Source organism: Tupaia chinensis, unplaced genomic scaffold (assembly GCF_000334495.1).
Source record: "Tupaia chinensis unplaced genomic scaffold, TupChi_1.0 Scaffold000527_1, whole genome shotgun sequence".
NCBI lineage: Eukaryota > Metazoa > Chordata > Mammalia > Scandentia > Tupaiidae > Tupaia > Tupaia belangeri.
The window spans coordinates 716,233-736,351 of record NW_006160040.1 but is presented as its reverse complement, the minus strand read 5'-3'; the positions used below and the strand labels follow the sequence as shown (position 1 = coordinate 736,351).

The following is a 20,119-nucleotide window of genomic DNA, read 5'->3' as shown; positions in this document are numbered from 1 at the left end:
TAGGAGGCTTATATGTAAATATTTATGGATATTAGAATTTATGAGTGAATATTTTGTTAAAAATGCTGGTATTGGGGGCTGGCAAGTGGCGTGGTGGTTAAAGGTGCTGGATTCTCGGGAACCAGCAGTTAGCGTAATGGCTATGTCGCTGGACTCCCACGTAGTTGACCGCGGTTCGTGTCCCGGACCCGATGGCTTAAATCTCACGCCGGGCGCGTGTGCGTGCGTGCCCAAGATCCCGAGAGGAGAATGGAGGAGAAGGGATTGCGGCGTGACCATCCCCCCTGGGGGGTGATTTCTCGCTTTCTGTCTCTATGTCTCTCTCTGTCTGTCTGGCGAGCGCACGCGCCCTACAGTGAAAATCTCTCCAAAAAAAAAAAAATAAATAAAATAAAATAAAAAAAAAAATAAAGAAAGGTGCTGGATTCTCACATGACTGACCACGGTTCGAGTCCTGAACTGGCAGCTTGCTTTCTCACTTTCTCTCTCTCTCTCTGTCCCTCTCTGGTCAAATTAAAATAAACAAGTGAATACATAAATGAATAAAGTTAAATTAAAAAATTTCTTTTTAAATGCTGGTACTGAGGGCCATCAGGTGGCGTGGTGGTTAAGGTGTTGGACTCCCACATAGCCAACCTCCGCTTGAGCCCTGGACCCAGCGGTTTAAAAATCCCACTGGGCACCTGTGCAGACATGCCCAAAATCCCAAGGGGAGAATGGAGGAGAAGGGATTACAGCATGGCTATCCCCTAAGGTTAGGGGTTAGGGTTAGGGTTAGGGTTAGGGTTAGGGTTAGGGTTGTCTGTCTCTATCCAGTGAATGCACATACCCTATGGCAGGGACCTAAAAAAAAAAAAAAAAAAAAAAGTGCTGATATTGAAATTTATTCTTGATGACAATGATAAACTTTTTAATTCAATCTCAACATAAAATTCTTAATACTGAAAGGAATACATTATTGCTCATGGCAAAAAATATAAAAATACAAATAAAACACGAACATTTCAAAACTCAGAATCTTCTTTCTTAGAGGGAGCAAAAAAACCTTTCAAAAGTTTTCTTTGTACACACAAGCGAGAATAGGGAGGAGGGGCTAGAGAGTGTCTTTCCATTTTTATGTAACTTTGCTCTTTTCATGCATATTTTATTTATTTTTACATTAAAGTTACTATGTTTTAGACATTCTCCCTTCTGTTTATATCTGTGTATGTGTGTGTGAGTATGTGAATGTGTGCGTGTGCATGTGTGAGTGTGTGGTGGGGGGTTTAGATCTGGTTTTGCTGTATTAGGATCTTCCGGCTTCAGCCTCTGAATTAGCTGGGACTAAAGGTGCATGCCATTGCACTCAGCTTTTTAGGATGGGCTGGGGATAGAACCGGGGCTACCCATTTGGTCCAACCTGCCAAGCAGTGTGGTCTTGTGCATGCCGTTACAGCCGGATTGATGTTTTTCCATCAGTTTTTTTTTTTTTAAGAATTATTTATTTGATTTGTTTATTATTCTTCTTCTATTTGCTGAGAGAAAGAGACACAAAGAGAAAGCAAACTGCCAAGTCTGGGACTCAAACCATGGTCAGCCATGTGGCCCAGCACCTTAACCACCATGCCACCTGCCGGCCCTAATGTTTTCCCATCTTAAAACTATTAAACATCCCTTGATACTTTGACAGCAACCAGCCTCTTTTGAAGTGATGTGACTTTGAAGTTACTGGCCCAGTTTTTGTTCTGTATCATTTTTTTCTTTATTTATGATGAAGTGCTCCCATTGGACCTTTATAGAAGCTTTTCAGATTTCAATAGAATGTATTTAAAATGATTTTATAGGACTTCTGTTTTATTTTCCTACTATGTGCCCTTTGATGCTTTTCTTTCCCAACTAACTTCCCACCCTACCATTATTTCTCGTAAAGTACACATGTGAGAGGGGTGAGAAGGGGAGAAAGAGAAAGCACTTTCTAGTGGGGCCTGATCATACTGCAGTCCTTCCTCTGATTCTCCATTCCCTCAGGATCCTGGGCACGTGGGTATGTATTGGCATGTGCCACTGGAGCCAGGACTTGAACCATCAGCCACCTGGGACCCACCTTCCTTTGCTCAGCATTCAGTTACTATGCTATGTCACCAGCCCTTATTTCATATCTTGAAAATCAATTATGAAGAAATTTAGGAGTCTTGGAATAAGAACTTGACTGTCAGCTCATTTCTCTATACTAAGAAACGGTTTTATTAAAGAAACATTCTAAATCTTTCATTGCATCAAATATTATCCCTTTTTTTTTTTAAGAATTGTTTAACTTTATTTATTTTTATTTGACCAGAGAGGGACAGGGGTGGAGGTGGGATAGTAGTGAGAAAGCAAGCCGCCAGGTCCAGGACTCCTACTTTGGTTGGTCATGTGGGAGCCCAGAGCCCTGAACTCCCATGCCACCTGCGAAGTGAGGCATCTGCTGCAAACATTTTAGGTGAAAAATAGAACTTTGCTAAGAAAGATAGACATTTAAATTTTAGCTCCTGCTCATGGGTCTGGTTCACTGAGGGATAGGATAGGAATTTACATATTTAGTCTGTGTGCATTGTTACCCTTTATTCAAATTGTTCTTTTATCTGCTTTGTTTTTCCAGACAGAAGGTCAGAAAACTGCTGTCCTTGGGCCTAATCCGGCCCTCTGCCTGTTTCTGTAAATAAAGATTTACAGCCCTGCCCATTATTCCCTGTGGCTGCTTCCCTGCTACAACAGCAGTTAGAGTAGTTGCCACAAGGCCCTCAGATTGAAAGGCTCCCATTGGACCTTTATAGAAGTTTTTCAGATTTCAGTAGAATGTATTTAAAATGATTTTATAGGACTTCTGTTTTATTTTCCTACTATGTGCCCTTTGAAGCTTTTCTTTCCCAGCTAACTTCCCACCCTACCATTATTTCTTGTAAAGTTACAACAGTAATTTTACAACACCAACACATACTTATTTTTCTCACATACTTGTTTTGTTGTTGTTGTTTTGTGTTTTTGTTTGTTTGTTTTGTTTTTGTCGTAGGGCATGTGTACTCACTGTAGAGAGACAGAAAGAGGGAAAGTGAGAAATTGCTCTCCCAAGGGGATGACCACACCGCAGTCCCTTCTCTGTTTTGGGGATTTGGGGCATACATGCATACCGCACCTGGCATGTTTTTTTTTCCAAGCTGCCAAGTCCAGTACTTAAACCTTGGCATTATCCATTGGGACCCAGTGCCTTAATCACCATGCCATCTGCTGGCCCTCACATACTTTTTACTTTTTTTAGATTTTTTGTGTTCTCGCTGGAGAGAGACAGAGAGAGGGAAAGTGACAAACCACCCCCAGGAGACATGGCTGTGCCACAATCATTTTCCTTCCATTTTCCTCTCAGGATTTAAGCGTGCACACACACATACACGCCCGGTGCAAGTTTCAAACCACGAGGTCCAGGATTCAAACCACGGTCAGCCATGTAGGAGTCTAGTGCCGTATCTACCGCGCCACCTGGTGGAATTGTTTTCTATGCCTCTTCTGATATTATTTTTATAGATTAGATAACAGGTGGGTTTTTTTTTTTACAGAATAACATATATTATTATTTCATCCAAATAAAATAAAATTAGGGAGAAAAATATGCCACTCATCAAGTTTTTAAATATTAAGGCCTGTGTGTTTCTCTTTACCTTTTTCGGGGCAAGGCATTGATGGAGAAAAAACTTCAAATAGTACATTTTACAGTCGAGTTTTATTCCCTCTGAATTCTTAGTAAAATCAAAGACATGCTCTCCTGGAGAAGATAAAGACTTTGAAAGTAATCATTTCAGTGTAGCAGAACTATTTTGATCAAGGCGAAATTATCTGATTGCTAGAATAATATGATATTGAAACTAAATGTCAGGATATTGATATATTTTAGCATATGGATCTAAAAGAGAACCAAGACAGCTTAACAACTCTGTTACTTGGATTTCATTAGCATTTAAAGCTTGCTACTTTGAAAAGCATACGTCGCATGAAATCACCGTTCCAGTCATGTTTCAGCATACTGCTCTGTGGTGTTAAGTACACGTAGGCTGTTGCGCAGCCATCACCACCACCCATCTTCAGAACTTTTCACCTTGTAAAGCTGAAACTTTGGGAGCCAGTAGGTGGTGTGGTTAAGGCGCTGGATTCCCACATGTACGACTGAGGTTCAAACCCTGGACCTGGTGACTTGAAAATCACACTCTGCATGCATGTGTGCACCAAAATCCCAGGAGAATGGAGGAGAAAGGATTTTGTAGTGGTGATTTCTCACTCTGCCTCTCACTGTCTCTCCGTTTCTCTCTGGCAAATGTAGGTACTGTGTGGCAAAAACAAAACAAAACAAAACCTAAAAAAAATCCAAGAAACTGAAACTTTGCCCATTGTATGGTAATTTTCTATTTCCCCTTCCCTTTTCCCTCCACCGCAGCTTGTCAGCCATCCTCCTACTTTGTGTTTTGTATTTGACCCCCCCTAGGTGCCTCACATAAATGTCATAACAGTAGTTGACCTGGCTTGCTCCATTAGCATAATGTCAAGATTCATTCACCATGCACTGAGGGCAAGGGCTGCAGGTGTTCCTTTCATTTTTAAAGTACTTATCTTTAGGATCGCCATGGAATGTAGTATTGTGTTAATGCATTTAACAGTGCTGTGTATGGGGGACAATAGTACAGTGTAGGGATGTACTAGTACAAAAGTAAGGGGGTTTCTTTTTCTTTCTTTCTTTCTTTTTTTTTTTTTTTTTTTAGAGATTTTTGCTATAGAACATATGCTCTCGCCAGAGAGAAGGAGAGAGACAGAAAGCAAGAAATCACCCCAGTCCCAGGGGGAATGGCCACCCTACAATCTCTTCTCCATTCTCCTCCTCTCGGGACCTTGGGCACACATGTACACATGCCCAACTTGAGTTTGAAGCCACCGGGTCTGGGACTCGAACCACGGTCAGCCATATGGGAATCCAGTGATATAACCCCATTATGCCATCTGCTGGTCCCAGTATGGGGATTTTCATTTTTTACTTTTTCAGGGCCAAGATGTGGAGAGAAGATTTATCTTAGTATCTCATAGCATGCTGGGTGGGAATTTAGCTGCTGAGTGGGGAGAGGTGGGTATGGGATGCAGGGCTTGGTTGTGGTTAGAGGGACATCCTTTGGGGGGAATGTGGGTGGGTCTCTCTGGCTTGCTGCTATCTTCCTCCCCTTTGGCCTCTCCACTCCAGTTCACTTAGAACTTAACCTCTACATCCTGGGCACTACCTTCTCTTGACTCACCTTCCTTCACGGATCCCTTCTCTGACCTCAGACAGGTCTTTCTTGCCTTGAGGAGCAGAGCTCAGCAGCTCCTGTCAGGAACCCTCTTCAGTTGTCCCAGTTGCTGCAACAGCATGTGTCCTGGGACGGCAGTCTTCGATGGCTTTCTGGAGCTGTATTATGGAAGGCCCATCGCAGTCCAAAACAAAATACCACTCTTTCCAGTTTATGTACTTTCCTGTCCCAAATCTGGAGAGCCCTTGGGGGACCAGCAGGTGGGGTTGGGAATGTTTGGTCCCTCCGCTCGCTTTAGTTTCTCCGTTAGTCACTTGAGGAGGCATCAGAGAAGAACAGGATTCTGCACTGGAGCTGTCTTCTGGTCTTTCTCGGCTGCTCGCAGTCATGCCATGTCCAGGTGCCAGCTCCCCAAAGGCATCCTTCTGTAAGAGACCCCTCAATTGTGGGATCCTCTGTACTTTGCTTGCTGTTCCCTGGTGTTGGTTACAAATTCTCAGGCTGACCTTTGCTCGTGCATGCACACACACACACACACACGCACACACTCACCCTCGAGCTCTTGCTCCCAGCAGCACTCCTTTCAGATACCCCTCTGCCGGGCCGCTCTCCATCTTTTCTCAGCCGAGACCTTCTAAAATGACTCAGTCTAGCTACCTTTCTGGCCCTTGACCCGGGAAACCATACCAGTGGTTGCTCCACCTGGAAAGACAGGCTGTGTTCATTGCCAGCCAAGGAAATCAGCCACCCCTGCCCTCAGCACACGCCCAAACACATGCCTCACAGAATCTCCCTGTGCCCCCGGGGTGTAGCAGGAAACATACCTGGCATGTGACTGGGGTGGGTGGACAGAGATGCCAGTTGTTTAATAGGGACTGTGAGGCTTTGGTGGAAGGGCAGGATTGTGAGAGGACAGAAATGACCATGTTTTAGAAGGTTCTAGTAGACACAAACAAAAAATGTCTTCATTTTAGAATGAATTGTGAGTATTTGGGGAGAAGAAAACAAAACAAAGTAATCAAACATTCTAGGATGCTCTTTCCAGCAGAGGGTGCTCTAGAACGAAGATTGTGAAAATGCATCAGGTTCCTTTGGAAAGGATTCAGGAGAAAGCACCCAACCTTTTCATGATTATCAATTTTATTATAATTAGTTCTTGAAAAAGTTTTCTCTTTTTAACAAAGATAATCCTAAATCTTAGTATTTATCACATACCTTCATAAACCATTTTTATGTGTTCAGTTGTGATACTTAGATGTATACACACATGTAATTTTGTATATGTTATTCATATATTAACGTGTAAAAATCCATTTCCTGATGCTTGGCTCATGGGCACTGGGTGAATATTAATTTCCTGACCTTCCCCACTTCCCTTGTTGCAGTCTATACGTAGGGGCCAGCAAGGCCTCCCTCAGAGGACATACACAGGGAGGTCCAAGGATGTGGCTGAGAGAGCTCTGCCTCCTCTGCCCCTTTCTTGTTGGGCACTTTGGACTTCGAGTTGAAATTGTTCAACCCTTCTTCTGGTCAGCCCAGGCCCTGATTTCTCCAGTACTTAGTAAGCATCTACCCTGTCTCCAGCCCTGTCTTCTCATCCTTAGCACTGCCTTGTGGGGAGTATCCATCATGCTGAGTACACGGGACCATTTCAGCAGCACAGTGGGGAGGCAGAAGAGTCAGGAAGTGAGACCTGGACATGAGTAAAGCAAGAAGTCTACTATTCCTTCTTTCTTTGTTTTAGAGAGAAGTTTTTTTGCTATAGGGCGCATGCACTTGCCAGAGAGACAGAGAGAGACAGAGAGACAAAAAGCAAGAAATCACTCCCCAGGGGGGATGGCCACGCTGCAATCCCTTCTCCTCCATTCTCCTCTCGGGATCTTGGGCACGCATGCACATGCGCCCGGCGTGAGTTTTTAGCCACCAGGTCCAGGACTTGAACTGCAGTTGATTGCATTGGGAGTTCAGCAACATAGCTGTTCTGCTAACTGCTGGTCCCCCAAGAAGCCTGCTATTCTTGACATGCAAAACAGCTGGCAGAGTGGTTTTTGTGATAGTGATGTTGGATTCGCTGATCATTCACTTTTCTCACCTGACTCCTGGTACTGCCCAGTAAGGGAGAAAAGGGAACAAGTGGTGATTCTTGAATAACTGGTCAAATTAACCTACACTTCAATTTTTTAAGAATTATTTTATTTAACTTTGTTTGTTTAATTTGACCAGAGAGGAACAGAGTAAGTGAGCAAGCGAGAAAGAGAAAGTGAGAAAGCAAGCCACCAGGTCCAGGACTTGAACCACAGTCAACCATTTGGAAGTCTAGTGCCCTTAACCACCACGCCACCTGCCGACCCCAGATGAACCTACAGTACTCACCTTACTCATACAGATTTGTTCCCGAGAATTTTCTATGTTATCTGTTTCCGAATTACCAAGGAACACATCCTGGAGTGCCTGGATCACTTTGCTTTCCCTCCCCTTGCTGTCGTGGCACACAGTCCTGGGAAAGCTGGGCATCTGATTTAATGGCCATCGTGGGAAACGCTGACGTCAGTGCCCATTCTCGCTACTTCTGTTACTGACGACGTCGCTTATTTTTTATTATATATCCATAAATGAGTTCCATATGTGAGAGGACGTCATTGTAGGTGATGAATTTGACATCTAAGTTTTCCTGGGGCCAGCCCCAGTGGCACAGCAGTCACACCCGTGCTCTACAATGCTGGGCCCACATGGGAAGGTCCCAGGTTCGTATCCCAAGGTCTCCCTGTGATTTAGGCTGGCTGAGGCTGTGGTTGAATGGTGGTGTGAAGACACTGCTGGGGTGACTCCCCCACCCCATCTGTCATGAAAGAAACTTGTAAAAACAAAAGCAACATTTCCTAAATTAAGTTTTGGGAGTATACTTAATATTAAACGGATGTTGTTATGATTCACAACTACTATGAAAGGAATCTAAGAGAGTCCATAAAATAAATTTGATATAATTTCCTGCTCTGAGAATAACATAATTAACTTTCAAAGCTATTAAAAACCATTTTTCACTCCCTTTGTTAACTTCTGGGACAATTTCAAGTGTCACTGCTTCTTAGTATACTTTTTAAATACACAATTAATTCTTTTATCATAACATAAAAAAGAAAATACTTTCCTTAGTTGAAGAGGTGCATGTAGATTTAGATTAAGAAAAAACTGTAACCACCCTTTGTAGGGTTCTGAGTTTTAAAAAAATTAATATGTCTTAAAGAATTTTCAGGTCCATAAAGATTTGGCTTTAGTAGTGCCACCATAAAGTGGCTTTTGAATTTTCTTTGAAGATGGTAATATGTTTGAGGGAAGTCCACATATTCTATGGATGTATAAATACTGGTTTTGTGTCCTGTTGTTTGGTAAGACAAATAACTTTGTAGACAGTTAAATGTTTGAGAATGTCAAATGTTAAACATTTTCCCGTTCCTTTTTTCCTAACATGAGATGCATGAAGGAGAAGCTTGCTTACATAGGTCATTTGGAATTTTCAGCTATCCTTACATAATATTGAGGCTGAGGGTAGAAAAATTCATCTGCTTTAAAATTTTTTATTATTCTAGTAATGATGACTAGTAGCAATGTAGTTTATTGGTTAAAATTTAATACAAAGGCCTTATTCTCTAGAGAAACTGCTAATTGACATGTTAGTATCTACTTCACAAGTTTTTCTGTAGATTCATATATGAATTCTATATATGTATGTGTGTCTGTACACGTGTAGATATACACACACACGATATCAGATGACTGATAGAGTAGCTTGTGAGTCACCATCATACCTACATGAGGTGATAGCTGAAGACATTTTATAGAAACTTTGATTTGGGGGCCCAGCCGTTAGTGTAATGGCTATGTCATTGATTTGGGGGACCAGCCGTTAGTGTAATGGCTATGTCACTGGACTCCCATGTAGTCAGCTGTGGTTCCAGTACCGGAGCTGAAGCCTTAAAGTCATGCCGGGTGTGTGTGCGTGTGTGCCCAAGATCCTGAGAGGAGAATGGAGGAGAAGGGATTATGACAGGCCCATCCCCTCAGGGGGGGATTCTCACTTTCTGTCTTTCTGTCTCTATCTTTCTGGTGAGTGCATGCACCCTATAGCAAAAACCTCTCCAAAAAAAGAAAGAAAGAAACATTGATTTGGGATTAAATTCCCTTGAGGTATACTCTGGTTGTTACTTATCTCTTTATATTCTGTCTTGTGTTAGTTCCTGGGTTTGTAGGAGTTATATTCCGGAATGTGCTAAGTTGCAGAATATGTGTTTACTGGACCAGCCTATGTGAAGCTTACAATGAATGAAGTCTACCAGGGGTTTTCTTGGTAAATACTGTCACAGTATAGCTTACTACCACCACACCCATAATTTAAATTTGCTGGTGAGTTATTGTGGCTTTTTTAATGAAAGCATAAAATATCTCCATAGCTTATGCCTTACCTTTCAATAGCTGTAAATAATAGAAGCTTTTGTTTGATTCTCTCTTCAGAAGTAGAAGCCAGCACTTATAAAGGCCCCTCAGAATAGCATACAATAGGCCATGGTAAGAAACCGCAAAGATTAGATGGGGACAATTCTTTCTCCATTCCTCTGAGCCCCCTGCAGAAGAATTTTTTCTCTTATCAGTGTTTTCCTTTTTTTCCATAGGGTGCGTGTGCTCAACATGGAGAGACAGATATCACCCCTCAGGGGGATGACCACACCACAATCCCTTATCCTCCATTCTCCCCTCTGGGTTTTGGGCACACATGTACATACTCCTGGATTGATTTTCAAGTTGCCAAATCTAAGGCTCGAATCAGAGTTGGCCGTGTGGAAGTCCAGCACCTTAACCACCACACCACCTGCTGGCCCCCTTGATCAGTTTTTTAATGGCTAGACATGAGAGTTCTTGGGAGTTCAAAGCTTAGATTATTTATAGCCCTAAACCACATTCTTTAGCATATTCCTAATAGTAACAAAATTATTTAGTTCTCTGTTGACTTTTTAAAAAGTTTTATTTATTCCTTCCATGAGATAGATACTCCCAACAGGGTCTTTACATGCAGTCCATCCCCATCTCACCAGGATCATGGGCACACATGCTTGATGTATACAGGAAGACCTCGGGACATGAACCTGGGACCTTCCCACGTGACCTCAGCATTGTAGAACATTGTGTTACTGCTGCACCGCTGCAGTGGCCTCCATTTGCTGACACGTTCAATTTCTAGTTGATTCAGATGTGTACTGTTAGTTGGGCTGCCTGGAAGCCTGAGCAGAACAGTAACTAACCCTGGGCTGTGCCATTATACGCACTGGGTTATTATTGAGGATCTGCACGCTGTCTTGGGCCAGGGTCCCTGGGAAGTAGACTGAGATAGAAATACATGTGCTGGTAGTTTAGTGGGAGCTTTCAAAACCTGCCTGTGTGAGGAGGGCAGGCAGCAGAGAAAGAAGTTGAACTGGGATGCGTTCATTACAGTAGTCTCAGCCTGGTCTGCATGGAGCTCTCTGGCTAGATTAGCCCGTCAATGTTGTCCCAACTTGGGGGTGAGAGGTCTGGGTCTTTATTACCCTACATTAACCAAACATCATATGTAGGGTGAACGTGAAAGAATGCATGACCTTTGAAGAGAGGACTATTCTTCACTGGAGGACGAGTCCTGGAGAGGTTCTCAGCTGAGAGCTGTCTGCTCCCATACCTGGCAGCTGAGGAATGAGAGCTTCAGTCCTGGAGGATGGCTTACCACAGCATCCACTGCAAATGCTGGGGTCTGTCGGTGTTGGACACAGCTCCCTGTACCAAGTACCTATAGCAACATAGCAGTGGTAAAAGTAGAAAATTTTCAAGCAGCCACTTCTAAAGGAATCCTATTTTTCCTTTAAGATTCATTAGGAGTCATCTCTTCCCAGAAGGCTTGTCAGATCTCTTCCTTTTAGCCCTTCTCCGCATTAACTGCTACACTCTGGCTCTCCATCGTATTTTGTATTCTTGCTGTGAATGTTCTACCATATGGCTTTTTCTGTGTGTTTATGTATATACTTATATCTGTTTCTTTGTCTGTTCCACTTTTCAAAGCCCTATCCTAGTGTTGATCTGTGTTATAGAACCTAGTTCAGTAGCAGGCACTTGGCCGACCTTTGGTAAATGAATGAACAGCCTCAGCCCAGACTCCCTCAAATAGTGGATGGGGGTGGTGGTACACGTTGCATTGTATCTTTGGTAGGAAAGATAGGAAGTTGGCCAGATTCTCCTATTAAAACCAGCTATCAAGGACCAGCAGATGGTGTAGTGGTTACATCACTGAACTCCCATGTAGTCGGCCACAGTTCAAGTCCTGGACCCAGCAGCTTAAAACTCACACCAAGCATGTTCATGTCCCAAATCCCAAGAGAACAATGGAAGAGAAGAGATTGTGGCATGTCTGTCCCCCCGGGAAGGTGAATTCTCACTTTCTGTCTCTGTCTTCTGTGAGTGCAAATCAAAATCAACCAGCTATCTTGAGTGACTACAGCCATGGCCAACCTCAGCCACTAGACAAAGGGTATACTTTTCTGTTAAAAGGCTTTGCCTTTGAGCCTTGGTAGTTAGCTCTGTTATTTTTTTTTTAATTCTGCTTTATTTTATAATTCCTTATTCACATTTAATTGTTGTACATCTTCATGGGATTTTCAATGCATGCATGTAGTATGTGATAATAAAATCCAGGTCAATACCATATTCATCATTTTCAACAAAGGATCCCCTACCCACTAGTAGTCTCTGGTACCTGCAATTGTCCTGACTACTTGCGTGTCTTTTTTTTTTTTTTTTTAGGGTATTTGCCATAGGGCACATGCGCGTGCCAGAGAGGAGAGAGACAGAGAGAGATAGTGAGAGGAAAAGTGAGAAGTCCCCAGGGGGGAATGACCATACACAATTTCTTCTCCACTCTCCTCCTGAGATTTTGGGCATGCACACACACACACACACACACACACACACACATGCCCGGTGTGATTTTTTAAACTACCCGGTCCGAGACTCAACCTGTAGTCAACCATGTGGGAGTCTGTGCCTTCATCACCATGCCATCTGCTGACTGCTTGTTTTTTCTCTTAAGATCTTTCAATTTCTGCCACAGTACAGACTTTTGATACATTGCTGGAGTACATGCAGTGTTTGGCTTTCATAGTGTGGCTTATTCAACATAACATTGCATTTTCTATTAGATTCAGCCACTTTGTATCAAATGACAGGATCTCGCTGTTCTTCATGGCTGAGTAGTATTCCATTGTGAATGTATGCACATTTTTAAATCTAGTCATCAGTTGTTGAACACTTCGGTTTATACATGTCTTAACCATTGTGAATAGTGATGTAATGAATGTGAATTCTTTCTGACAGTGATTTCCTTTCCTTTGAGTAAATGCCAAGGAGTGGAATTACCAGATCATCTGGTTCTATTTGTTATTTTTTTTTTTTTTTTTGGAGAGGTTTTTGCTGTAGGGCACGTGTGCTCACCAGAAAGACAGAGAGAAAGAGAGAGAGATAGTGAGAAATCCCCCCCCCGGGGAATGGCCATGCTACAATCCCTTCTCCTCCATTCTCCTCTCGGGATCTTGGCCATGGGCACCTGCACGCCTGGCATGAGTTTAAGCCACCAGGTCCGGGGCTTGAACCACAGTCGGCTACATGGGAGTTCAGCGACATAGCCATTATGTTAACTGCTGGTCCCCTGTTTGTTAATTTTTGAAGAAACTTCATATTTTCCACAGTGACTACTAATTTCTCTTATAAGGGAAATGCAAATCTGAGCCACAATTAGGTGCGACAAGTGAGATGAGGCTGTGGTGGAAAGGGAACCCTCCCTCATCGTTGGTAGGAGTTAGCTCTTCTGGTAAGCAGGACTGGACCACCCAGCAGATCCATTTCACAGTGACCAGTAGTTTATTCAGGTATCCTTAACCAAAGCCAGTTGAGTGGCTTCCTTCTTTCACTTGGGACCAAATTGCCATTCCAGTGGAAAGAGATGTTAACTTTCAGGAAAACCTGCCCCACATGGTGGAGAGAGTGAATTATTCCTAAAACTTAGCCATGAGTGCAGGAGAGACGGAGGCTGGCTGTTGGCCTTGTTCATTTGGTTGGTGTCATTTTGATCTTTCCAGCGTACGTCTGAAAGGCTAAGCACCAGTGAATGGCCAAATGCTATTTTGCCTACTTGCTCTGCCTATGGACTACAGAATTCTTTTTCCATCGGGACTATACCTCTGGTCATGAGTACTTTTATCAATATAGGTGCTTGTATTTTCTTCTTCCTTAATTATCACTTTCTAGTCTACTTAATCAGTCCTCTAAATGTAATTCAGCACATGACTTAACAGAATTAGTGTCCGAGTAGCTCAGATATTGAAAATGAACGGTAATAAGAATGGTCAAGAGTTTTAGCTTCCATCCCTATCGATACTGTGAGAAATGCAAATACTTCAAAGTCAGCACTTGTAAATGTTTCATTCATAATTTTAAGATTTTTGATTTGTTAATATTTGATGTATATATGTATATAAATAGTAGATGCTTATGAAATAAAGTCATTTTGACTTAAGGAAAATTGACTTAAAATACTACAGACATAAAATAGAAGGAAGCGTGAAAAGCACAGATTTAGGAATTATGTATTTTGTAACTGGTCAGGCTAATATTACTGCAGTCCTGATGCAAAACATCAGTGCTTTTGAACCAGGTTAATTGCTCCCAGAAAGCCCAGTTATTCCAGCTGATGTCATATTGCCAGAAAGCAGTATTTTGTAAACTGGAATGTCTGCTGCTTTTCTGTTTTCCTCTTACCTGGCTTTCAAGAAAGTCATTTTATTGTTAAGATTCATATGTCCTCTCATCTACGGAATTTTTGACTTTCCCTCCCAATGATTTCCAAAATTCATCTTTAAAAGTGCCTTGAGGGACCAGGAGATGGCGTAGTGGTTAAAGTGCTGAATTCCCACATGGCTGACCGCGGTTCAAGTCTTGGACCTGGTGGCTTGAAACTCACACTGGGAGCGTGTGCATCTGTGCCCAAAATCCCAAAAGGAGAATGAGAAGGAGTTGAGGCCATCTCCCATAGGGGGTGATTTCTTGCTTTCTGTCTCTCCGAAGAGCGCATGCACCCTATGGCAAAAATCTCTTGGGGAGGAAAAAAGTGCTTTGAAATAAAGTCTTGAATAGGGTTAAATATGTGTTGTTATTGATTAAATTTTAGTGGGAGGTGGTTATTTCTAATCCGTACATAATGGGGTGATGTGACTTATGAGTGAATTTGAGATTTGAGACCTTGAGCTATTGGAAATTCAGAGTCGTTTCCAGTTTAGCACATTTTAGTGGCTAGGGAACAGCTCTGGGTCATGACGAAGAGAATCACACTGAGGAAGACTGACTTAATTGGCCTTCTAACAGCAGTGTACCTTGGGATGTCTTGCCTAAGATTAAATATAAACTGCTACACCCATTTAGTCCAGCCAGAAGGGCTGAGAAAAACTCATTAGATGTGCTTGAGACAGCTCTCTGTGAAGGTTCGGTGTGGCTCTCGCTGTGAATATCACTGCCCTGTCTTTGTGTTGACTGAATCACTACAACCGAATGAGCCATCATTTGTGATTGATGTAGCAGGACTTGAAGCACCAAGCTGTAAAGATTCTGTCTTTATTTAAAGGACAAGAGAACAAAAGTATGAAGTACTGTTAACAAGGCTTCTTTCAATTTAATGAAATTTTAATTGTGAAGTTGCTGATAATATTCTTAATATAGGATTTTTTTTTTTTGAGAGAGAGATTTTTGCTAGAGGGTGCATGTGATCACCAGAGAGACAGATAGAGACAGAGAGACAGAAGGTGAAAAATCACCCTCCAGGGAGAATGGCCACACCACAATCCCCTCTTTTCCATTCTTCTCTCAGGATTTTGAGTACACATGCACATGTGCCCAGCTTGAGTTTTAAGGCTCCGGGTCTGAGACTTAAACTGCAGTCAACTACATGGGAGTGCAGCAACATAACTATTATATCATCTCTTGGTCCAATATAGGTCATTTTAAAAATAAGGTGAATCCAGGCCCAGCTTCCATTGCATGGGTAGTAAGGTGCTGCTCTGTGATGCTGGAGTCATGTAAGTAGTCCTGGATTCAGGTTTTGGGTCTACCTGAACATGATCCTGGCTAGCTGGAAGGCTAGGGGCAGGGTACAGGAGTATTCTGATCTGGGGGGGGGGGGTCCTGTTGGGGTACTTATACCCCTTTTCCCCCTCTTCCTTTGTCTTTCTGTCTTTCTCCTTCTCATAAATGAGACTTAATAAGGTGGACCTAAAATTCTAAACATTGGTTTATTAGCTGTATATATTAGAAGCTTAAGAAAGTAGAAAGTGTAACTTCCAGATCAAAGAAGGAAAAGTTTATAAAGCAACTTATGTTGAGGACCAGCAGGTGGCATGGTGGTTTTTAGGTTCTGTATCTCAGATAGTTGACTGCACAGTTCGAGTCTCAGACCCAGCTGTTAAAAAAGTACACTGGGCATGTGTACATGCATGCCCAAAATCTTGAGAGGAGAACGGAGAAGGAATTGTGGCATGACCATCCCCCCCATTAGGTACTTTCTCACTTTCTTTCTCTCTCCTGTGAGTACCTGTGCCCTAAAGCAAATTAAAAAAAAAAATTATACTGTTATAATATAAAAGAAGAAAGAAGAGGGAAAAGCAGATGAATAGAACATTCAAAATTAAGAGAATAGGGGCCAGATGGTGGCACAGCAATAAAACTTAGTGCTCTTTTTGATTGACCCACCTGGGAAGGTTTCAGGTTCTCATCTATAGATCTCCCTAGGCAAGGTGGACATAAACATGCCCATGATCTGGGGCTGGCTGGAGCTGAGGTGGATCACAGCATCAGGACCCTTTTGGGGATGCAGTCTCTTTCTCCATCTAGTGGGAAAAAAATAAATAAACATTTAAAGAATTAAATTTGTAAAGGTTTCTGCCAGAGGGCATGTGTGCTCCCAGAGAGAGGCAGTAAAAGGGAAAGAAGCCAATACCTCCTAGGGGTTAATAGCAACACCACAATCCCTTCTCGTGAGATTTTGGGCATGCACACATATGCCCAATGTGATTTTCAAGCTGTCAGGACTGGGGCTCGAACTGTGGTTGGCCTTGTGGGAATCCAGTATCTTAACCACCACACTACGTCTTAGCCCCAAGAATTAAAATCTATTTTATTTAAAGAGGAAGAAACCAGTGCATCAGCAGTAATAGTGGATATGAATATAGGTTTTTAGATAGGATTTTAAAAATTAAACAAGTTGTATTCATTTGCAACTTACGCCTTTAAAATATAATGACAGACTTTTTGCCTCTGGCCATGATGATATAACTGGTACTAGACTAGCCTTTCTGCCATGTGTAGCTAAAAAACTACAAAACAGACAGAGCAACTGTTTTTGGATACCGTCAACCAGCAGCACAGGACCGACCCATGAGAGGTGAGTCCTACAATTACCCCATATTTCTCTCTGGGGGAAGTTTTTGGATTCAGGCAAAAAGGAGCTCAGAGTACTGTAGTCTCACTGAGCCAAGGATCCAAAGATGAGCACTCAGGGAGACCAGAGCTACTGGAGTTTGCAGAGCAGAGTACCCAAAGGTAAGAGCTGCCTACCAAGAGTCCCGGAAATCTGCCTTGGGATCCCCTCATGGCTTTAACTAGCATTAAGTGGGGTATATTTTCAGTAAGACTCTGTGATTCAAGCTAAGAACAACAACCAAAGGTTTAACATTCTGACCAGAGGGGAAAACCTGAGAACACCCAGAATGTTTGGTAGAAACCGCCTTAGCGATAGGGCTGGAGATCTTACCCAGCAAATCTTGAGTGGGTTAAGCTGATCTACCAACAAATTAAATGCCTCAGAATGTCTCACATACACACAAGGAAAAAAAAAAAAAAATAAATATATATATATATATCCAGACAGCATTCAAAATGTTCAGAATCCAATTATTGAAAAGTTACTAGATGTGTATAGAAGCAGAAAAATATGATTTATAAGCAGGAGAAAATTTCATCAATAGAAACACATTCAGAAATGACATAGTAGAATTAACATATAAGCACTTTTAAAAAGCTATTACAAAATTAATTTTAAAGGTCTGTTAGAAAGTTAGTCAAATAAAGAAAGAAATAGAAAACATAAAAACAAACCACAGTCTTTTATAGATGAAAAAGAAACTCTGAAATGAAAATTCTCTCCATAGGCTTTACAGAAGTTTATATTATAAAAGAAAATAGCAGATTTGAAGACAGGATAATTGAAGCTATACCACCAAGGGGAAAAAAAAATGAATAGAGTCTGTTGACCTGAGGGACAATACCAAGTGATGGAGCATTATGTCTTTGAAGTTCTGTGTCAGGAATGAGAAATAGAAACATATACATGAGAAAGGAAAATGGCCAAAAATCTTAGTTATTTGATAAAATATGTTACCCACAGATCCAAGAAACTCAACAGATCTCAGACGATACTGCACCAAAGACTATTATAGTCAATTTGCAGAAAACTAAAGATAACAAAAATCTTAAAATTAGCCAGAGAGGAGAACACAGATAGAGAAACAAAGATAAGAAGTAACACTGGTCTTTCATGTGCAGCATGCAAATGAGAAAACAATGGAAAGATACCTGTTTTTTTTTTTTTTTTTTTTTTTTTTTGAGAGGTTTTTGCTATAGGGCACGTGTGCTCGCCAGAAAGACAGAGACAGAGAGACAGAAAGCGAGAAATCACTCCCCGGGGGGATGGACACGCCACAATCCCTTCTCTTCCATTTTTCTCTTGGGATCTTGGGCATGCATGCACATGCACCTGGCGTGAGTTTAAGCCACCGAGTCCGGGACTCGAACTGTGGTCGACTACATGGGAGTCCAGCAACATAGCCATCAAGCCAGCATGCTAACTGCTAGTCCCAGGGCCTCCTGGCCTACAGTACTTTTCAGTCTACTGTTCCTCCCTCCACATCCTGTTTCTCCTTCTACGTCCTGGTCATGTTCTCCCTGGCATTTATTGTTTTATAATATATTACATAATTCCATATTTCTCTTTTTCTCCCTCACTAGATATAATATTTGATCTTTCTCATTTACTGATGTGTCTTTCACACATAGAAAATGTCTTGCATATAATAACTGCTTAGCGGGAACCAGCAGTTAGCATAATGGCTATGTCGCTGGACTCCCACGTAGTCAACCGCGGTTCGTGTCCCGGACCCGGTGGCTTAGAACTCACACCGGGCGCGTGTGCGTGCGTGCCCAAGATCCCAAGAGGAGAATGGAGGAGAAGGGATTGCGGCGTGACCATCCCCCCTGGGGGGGGTGATTTCTCACTTTTTGTCTCTATGTCTCTCTCTGTCTGTCTGGCGAGCGCACGCGCCCTACAGTGAAAATCTCTCAAAAAAAAAAAAAAACTGTTTAGCTAATATTTAGTGAATGAGCAAATGAAAGAATAAGTAGTTGGTAAGTGTATTAGTCAGGTTTCTTCAGAGACAAAGAACCTGCAGGGTGTGTATGGGCGTATATGTGTACAAATAAAAGGAAAATCTAAATTTTTATTGGTAAGATGATAGATCAATTGATTATGGTATATTCCTAGATTGTAATACTGTTCACTTGAATGAAGTAAATTATACATATTAATGTGGATTAGTTATAAAAATTATATTGAATGGAAAAGTTGTAGAAGGATGTAGTTTGATGCCACTTATCAAATTCAACAACTCAGAGCAATAACATGTTAATTTGTCGCACTATCTTTTTATAAATATTCTTTTTGCTCGCTAAGATTCTGCAATGGCATACTGAAAGAAAATCCCCAGATGTGCAGATCTTTCATCTGTAGATCTTGAGGCAGATAGAGGTGACTGATGTTTAGTGGAAGATTGTTAATGTGACCGTATGAACTATAGTTAACTTCTTGAATCCGTACCATTTTGGTAATTCTCAGCCATTTAGAACAAAAGCTTTTTAACTGTAATAATACATGAAGAACCTTTTGTAATATGTGATACATGAAGAAACTGTAAAGTCAAGGATATTTTAGGTCATCAGGAAAGTCATGACATATTTTTCTATTTTACTGTACAAAAATGCATCGTGACTTTCCCAATGACCCAATAATACCCAAAGTGACAGATTGTACATATTTTCAGTTACAGAGCAGAAAACTAAATTAAAAAATCACATCTAAGTCATGACACTAGGTTATTTTATCTACTGATATTTTCCATTAAAATGATTCTTTGTGATTAAGAGTGAAATAAGTTAAAGTTGATGTTTATCTTTGTATCTGTTAACTTTCTTATTTAACCGTAAGTTGGGGGTAAAGATAGCATTTAAAGTTACTTTAAAAAATGGACCAGCCCCGTAGCCAGTCATTGAGGGGTCAGATCCCATCTCAACCCATGTCAGCCATGGTTCAAATCCTGGCCTTGGTGACTTGAAAACCACACCAGACACATCTGTTTATGTGTCCAATGTCCTGACAGATGGAGAAATGGAAGAAAACCACGTGACCATGCCTTTTCAGGATCTGCTTTCTCCTCTGTCTTTCTCATGAAAATACCCACGCTCTGGCAAATTAAAAAAAAAAAAAATTAACCTTAAATTTTTACTTAATAGTTAACAGTGTTCTCATACACGCACAAAATAGTCTATTCTTCTAATCAACCCCCTGCACTGTTTCTATCTCCTGCACAGCTGTCTGATGACGGTCGCTATGTCCTGCTCTCAATATGGGAGGGATGTGATCCGGTAAACCGACTCTGGTACTGCGACCT

At 41.7% G+C, this 20,119-nt stretch overlaps 1 protein-coding gene across 1 annotated transcript in view; it reads left to right on the top strand.

Moving 5' to 3' along the window:
* PREP (prolyl endopeptidase) overlaps positions 1–20,119 on the top strand; it is a gene marked incomplete at its 5' end in the record, with an annotated part of 120,087 nt that overhangs the window by 37,005 nt on the left and 62,963 nt on the right. The window contains 1 exon segment of the mRNA XM_014591041.1: positions 20,040–20,119. This exon segment is cut by the window's right edge and continues 4 nt beyond it. Coding sequence (XP_014446527.1) covers positions 20,040–20,119 — 80 coding nt within the window.